The sequence below is a fragment of the Salvelinus namaycush genome, chromosome 35 (genome assembly GCF_016432855.1).
Source record: "Salvelinus namaycush isolate Seneca chromosome 35, SaNama_1.0, whole genome shotgun sequence".
NCBI lineage: Eukaryota > Metazoa > Chordata > Actinopteri > Salmoniformes > Salmonidae > Salvelinus > Salvelinus namaycush.
The window spans coordinates 27,787,005-27,793,262 of record NC_052341.1 but is presented as its reverse complement, the minus strand read 5'-3'; the positions used below and the strand labels follow the sequence as shown (position 1 = coordinate 27,793,262).

At 45.2% G+C, this 6,258-nt stretch overlaps 1 protein-coding gene across 1 annotated transcript; it reads left to right on the top strand.

The window, feature by feature from the left end:
* The first annotated feature begins 698 nt into the window (after nucleotides 1-698).
* LOC120029457 (actin, aortic smooth muscle) lies at nucleotides 699-6,049 on the top strand. Its single transcript, XM_038974675.1, has 9 exons — nucleotides 699-799; nucleotides 2,590-2,764; nucleotides 3,035-3,163; nucleotides 3,751-3,861; nucleotides 4,074-4,158; nucleotides 4,250-4,411; nucleotides 4,577-4,768; nucleotides 4,896-5,077; nucleotides 5,435-6,049. The coding sequence occupies exons 2-9, from the start codon at nucleotides 2,636-2,638 to the stop codon at nucleotides 5,576-5,578; spliced, it is 1,134 nt and encodes a 377-aa protein (XP_038830603.1). The 5' UTR covers nucleotides 699-799; nucleotides 2,590-2,635; the 3' UTR covers nucleotides 5,579-6,049.
* The last annotated feature ends 209 nt before the right edge of the window (nucleotides 6,050-6,258 follow it).

The following is a 6,258-nucleotide window of genomic DNA, read 5'->3' as shown; positions in this document are numbered from 1 at the left end:
TACAAAACAAACCGTGACGCTAAAGGCTATGTGCCATAAACAAAGTCAACTTCCCACAAAGACAGGTGGGAAAAAGGGCTACCTAAGTATGGTTCTCAATCAGAGACAACGGTAGACAGCTGTCCCTGATTGAGAACCCTACCTGGCCAAAACATAGAAATACAAATAATAGAACATAGAATACCCACCCCAACTCACACCCTGACCAAACCAAAATAGAGACAACAAAAGGATCTCTAAGGTCAGGGCGTGACACTGACATTTTGAAAGGTCAGGATATTCCATAGTTATACAAATTAACAGACCTCTACCTCAACTGAAAAGAAATAATATTTCTTCACACTGATCGAATATTTCCTCATCTAACTGATGCCAATTCAAACAGCACCTATAGGCTGTATTTGTGACCTAACCCGTTTCACTCTTCCGTGTCACTCAGTCTGTGTGTGTATGAGGGCCCTGTGTGTCACAGGGGGCAGTCCTATGAGCTCTGTGCAGTGTGTTTATGTTCCAGGATGGTGAGATCTCCTGCCTTTCACAGAAAAAAGGCCCCTGGAATGCTCTGAATGATGGAACTGGGGCCCTCCACTAAAGCACTAGGATTGGACTGTTTTTCCCCGGCCATCCCTATAAGGCTCTGGCTGAGTGAGGCAGACAGGGAGAGTGCAGCCCCGGCTCCATGTTTGGGAAGTGGGAGGGGGAAGTGGAGGATAGGGTCTGGGAGCTACATAAACTCTCCCCAGGCCAGTGAGGGGGCACACCATCCTTGAGAGGCATACCCCGGCCAAGCACTGTCAGGGTAAGTAGGCCACCACCTCACCTCTCCTTTCCCCCTCTCTCTTCCCTGCTCTTCTCAGCCCCTCTCTGTCCTCTCTCCTCCCTGCTCCTCTCCTATCATCTTCTTTCCTCTTCTCTCCACTTCTTTCCTCCTCTTCTCTGCTCTCCTACCCTCTCCTCCTCTCCTGCCCGCCGGTCTGCCTGACTGCCTCAAGTCGACACCTGCAAAATTGTTAGCTGCTAATCTGCTAGTCTGAGTCAACTGCAGGGGTCAGCACCTTACAGCACAGACGGCTGCTCAATTTAAACCAAGCTCATTAGCCTTGAAGAGCTTTGGCGAATCTCACAGGTGTATGTTAATGCAAGACAGGGCTTTTGAAGTCTCACAACTAAGTCACTGTGGTCTGTTGTGGGTATTAAGTGTCACGGCTCTTGGAAGAGATCTTAAGCCTCATGCTGTTGTGGTTCATTTAGGATTTGTGGTTGAAGAAGGAAGTGTTGCTGCTTGAAAGAGTGTGGTAGAATAACACAGTTGTAAATGCTCAATTTGCAATGTCTTGTTGCAACTATGGTATAGGCTAAGATACCTGTTATCAATTATGAATTGTTTTTTCAGTTAGTTGATCATGATATTAGACAGCTGGGTCAGTGCCATAACGCAAGAGAAACATTTCTCTCAAAGGCTGCCTCAAAGTCTTGTAACGTCTCTTGGGGACAGTCGGGCTCATAGATTGTCTCATTGAGTGTTAAGTCTCTTGGGAACTCAGTCAGTTTGGAAAGTTTGAACGTTTTAGAAAATGCTGTCTACAGTTTTGAAATGTGAAAAGCTTTAGAAATTTGCAAATGAGATGGTGACTGGTTGCATATAGGGGCCTCTGTTATGTTCTGCAAATGATGGGAGTCTTGAAGAGTTCAACGCCGGCCAACTTTCAGCAGTGAACTCCATCTTAGCTGCTCATGGTACCCTCTGCTGGAAAGCTTTGGAAATCCTTTATTCCAAAGGTTTATGACTAAATATGGTTCTCCTTGATTCTGCTGCCCTCTCTCTCTCTCTCCCTCCCATCCCTGTCGTGTTTCTCTCCTTTCTATTTTTTTTTACGATTGTAGACAGGCAGGACCAGAGAGAAAGGGAGTGAAGGAGAAAGGTTTTCAAAGTCCAGTCCAAAGACAGACATGATGTCGCATCATTTCCTAATTAGGAAGTTTTCCCAGGGTGCTGAATTCATTCATTACAGACGGAAGTACAACCCTAACCCTAACTCAGGAGGGTTGTAGGGTAACTCCTATGGGGAGTTTTGGTCTTAATCATGAATGTTCTGCTATTAATGTTACATTTTTACAGTATTATAACATTGTATAACAAAGTGCTTCATAGGCTTTTGGAAAAATGTATTTATATTGTACTCCAAGCACATGCCAACTTTCCAAATAGACTTTTTCACTTTTAATAGGAATAGCCTACATCCTTTTTTCACATTTTGGTACGCACTAGTGGATTTACCTGAGCCATGTATTCCTGCATGAATTGATGTCAATAATTGCCACACCAGACTTTTGTTATGGTTTACGGTTTTCATGAATTCACCTCAGAAGGGTGTGGTCACATTACTTTAGAGGGATAGACTTACTCACACATAAAACACACACACACACACACACACACACACACACACACACACACACACACACACACACACACACACACACACACACACACACACACACACACACACACACACACACACACACACACACACACTAATCTACCAATCTGTAGATGTTAACTTACTCTTCTGTTTGGTGCCCCTGCAGTGATTGTCTCCAGTCGGAGTAAGGAAGGTAAAGCAAAGAATTGACAATGTGTGACGACGAAGAGAGCACCGCCCTTGTGTGTGACAATGGGTCCGGTCTGTGCAAGGCAGGCTTCGCCGGGGACGACGCCCCCAGGGCAGTATTCCCCTCCATCGTGGGCCGTCCCAGACATCAGGTGAGCCGCCATTTGTCCATCAAAAGAGCGGCTGGATGTAACCGACTTCTGATTGGGCGATGAGAAATCATCCCCTTTTTGACCGTAGTCTTTCATGGTCCTTGTTATCTTAATTTCAAAGCATTTTTACTTAAATGTTTCACCTTTTTTTACCCATCATGGTTTAAGTCTCCACACAGCAAAGTCTATTTGTTGAATTTCAGTGCTAGCAATGGCATCCACTTTACAGTGTGGTGAGTGTGTTTCTGAGCAGCCGGTTTCTCTCCCCAGGGTGTGATGGTGGGCATGGGACAGAAAGACAGTTATGTGGGTGACGAGGCGCAGAGCAAAAGAGGTATCCTGACCCTGAAGTACCCCATCGAGCACGGCATCATCACAAACTGGGATGACATGGAAAAAGTAAGCCTACCACACCCTACTACACACAATACAGCAACGACACACAGACTCATAAAACACACATGACTTAGACGACCGTAAAAAAAAAATCACATTGGAAAACAGGAACACACTCTAACATGGAATTTGATGTACGTTCATTTTCCATCATGTCACCCAAAAATAGCCCCTCAGCCAACACAACTCCCCGGGTGGCACTTTGGGATCCATCCAGTGGCATTTAGATCCAGGATCTATTCTCAGAACTACGGCATGATCATTGGTTAGATAAAGATGGAGTTGGCTAAAGAGATGTTATGCTAATGGCGCCCCCCATCCTCCACCATGGCAGTCTTGTCATGTAATTTAGCTATGACTCATCCCCGGTGACTAAGAGACAAACATGTCAACCAATTATCTCAGAGCACATGCTGTCATCCCCTCAACAGATGGTGTTATTCACTTAGAATCGTACATTTCTCTCAAAATCGACCTCAATGTTTTTGTGTTGGGATTTAAACAAGGGCCTCAATCGAACCCCTTTTTTTTCACCAGGTTGTGGTGAGGCTGTTGTTTGATTGGTTTGTGTGTTTTGTGTTGATTGGCAGATTTGGCATCACTCTTTCTACAATGAGCTCCGTGTGGCCCCAGAGGAGCACCCCACCCTGCTGACAGAGGCCCCCCTTAACCCCAAAGCCAACAGGGAGAAGATGACCCAGGTGATGACCCTCATACACTACAGCTGGGACTTGGTCCAATGTATATCTCCTACCTAGCCTTTTAAGGCTCTGTAATGCTCTTGATATATACAGAAGAAATGTGTTACACGATGCTATGACCTTTGATTAGTGCCATGAGAATGATATGCTCACTGTCAAAATGTTAGTGTGAAAAAATAACACTGTAACCTAAACAAATGGTCCTGTTCTAGATTATGTTTGAGACCTTCAACGTTCCAGCCATGTATGTAGCTATCCAGGCTGTTCTGTCCCTTTACGCCTCTGGTCGCACAACAGGTCAGTCTAACACACCAGTCAAAACCAGCCTCATTTTATACTGACCATTCAGTTCCACTGGGTCTTAACCTTGTGTCCTAAACCTCCACAGGTATTGTCCTTGACTCTGGTGATGGTGTCACCCACAACGTCCCCATCTATGAGGGTTATGCCCTGCCCCACGCCATCATGCGTCTGGACCTGGCTGGCCGCGATCTCACTGACTACCTCATGAAGATCCTGACCGAGAGGGGCTACTCATTCGTCACCACCGGTCAGTAGGAACTCTGGGATGGGCAAATCTCTGATGACACTATATTCTCTCATACTGTACAGTATATGACTTTTAAGCAGAGGCCTACGCGGATACAGAAGTGCTGTTCTGCCAAACTACCAATCAATCCTTGACCTAATCTCCCCCTTATTCTCCTATCTCTAGCTGAGAGAGAAATTGTCCGCGATATCAAGGAGAAGTTGTGCTACGTGGCCCTGGACTTTGAGAATGAGATGGCCACCGCTGCCTCCTCCTCCTCTCTGGAGAAGAGCTATGAGCTGCCCGACGGTCAGGTCATCACCATCGGCAATGAGAGATTCCGCTGCCCCGAGACCCTCTTCCAGCCCTCCTTCATCGGTAATCCCACTCTGTTTTTTTGTATCCTTTTTTCACTCTCTCCATCTGCCGTTCTCTCAACAGTTTGAAACAAGGATCTATCTCTGTCTCTTGTGACTCTGTGTGATTTCCTCTGGTTTCTCCCCAGGCATGGAGTCCGCTGGTATCCATGAAACCACTTACAACAGCATCATGAAGTGTGACATTGACATCCGTAAGGACCTGTACGCCAACAACGTCCTGTCAGGAGGTACTACCATGTACCCTGGCATCGCAGACAGAATGCAGAAGGAGATCACAGCTCTGGCCCCCAGCACCATGAAGATCAAGGTGTGTAGAAAATACTAACATCCAGAGTTAACTTACAAGTCACTGTGTGAGATGTTATACAGGGACTTTACCTTGTTCGGTATAGTATTCGTCCTAATTTAAAGGTCTATTTTTGCCATTCACAGCCAGTAATGATATTGGTCCATTTCAACGCAATTATTCTTTTGACCTCTTTACTTTGAATATAAATCTTTGTCTTGATAAATGTTTCATGATTTCATGCAAGTTGTTCAGACTCAATCTAAAGCTAAATATCATTGATTTTGTCTTACTAAGCTTTATTGTACTGTACCTTATTCACTGCACATATGTGATTTGCTCATTCTGTGTATTAAATGACATATTCTGTGTTACCAGATCATCGCCCCACCTGAGAGGAAGTACTCCGTCTGGATTGGTGGCTCCATCCTGGCCTCCCTCTCCACCTTCCAGCAGATGTGGATCAGCAAGCAGGAGTACGACGAGGCCGGCCCTTCCATTGTGCATCGCAAGTGCTTCTAAACAAGGCCCAGACCCACCCACCCACCCACCCCAGCCCACTCCCTCCCTCCAGCCCCAATTTCTGCTCTCGTTCTTTTGCCTGTAAACTGTGAATGTGTCCCCTATTTACCCTCCCGTGTTTCTATCTTTGCACTGCCCACCCCTGAGTGAATGTTATGTTATTGGTTGGTTATGTTTTTTTGTTGTTGAATGAATTAAGCTTGAATGTGCAGCTGATATAAATCTTTGGGGCCATTCCTGGGCGAGTGTATATAGATTCCAGCAGTGGCAATAGAATGAAGTAGAAGAGGCTGAATCTGTTCCACAGAGCTAGCATTCTCCCTCTTTTGTTCACTTTGTTCAGTATTTCATCCCTGGATGTGGTCTCTCGCATGGCTCAGATCACTGCTGAAAGCTTCAACCATCTGTTTGTAAAGATCCATGTGAACATGAATGAACACCCAAGGAAGGAATAAAGCTCTCATACAAGGGTCTCTGGCTCATACATTTCTATTACAAGTGTTTCTAATAGAATTACTATAACTACTGCTGCATCTAGCCACATTTTCAGTTACTCTTCTTTTTATACAAAAGACACCAGAATCTATGCGTCACTGCTACCCTACATTCTCCGAAAATGAACTACAACAGAATACCTGTTGGTAAAAAAACAATTTCCTGGTTCATCCTTTCAGGAGATT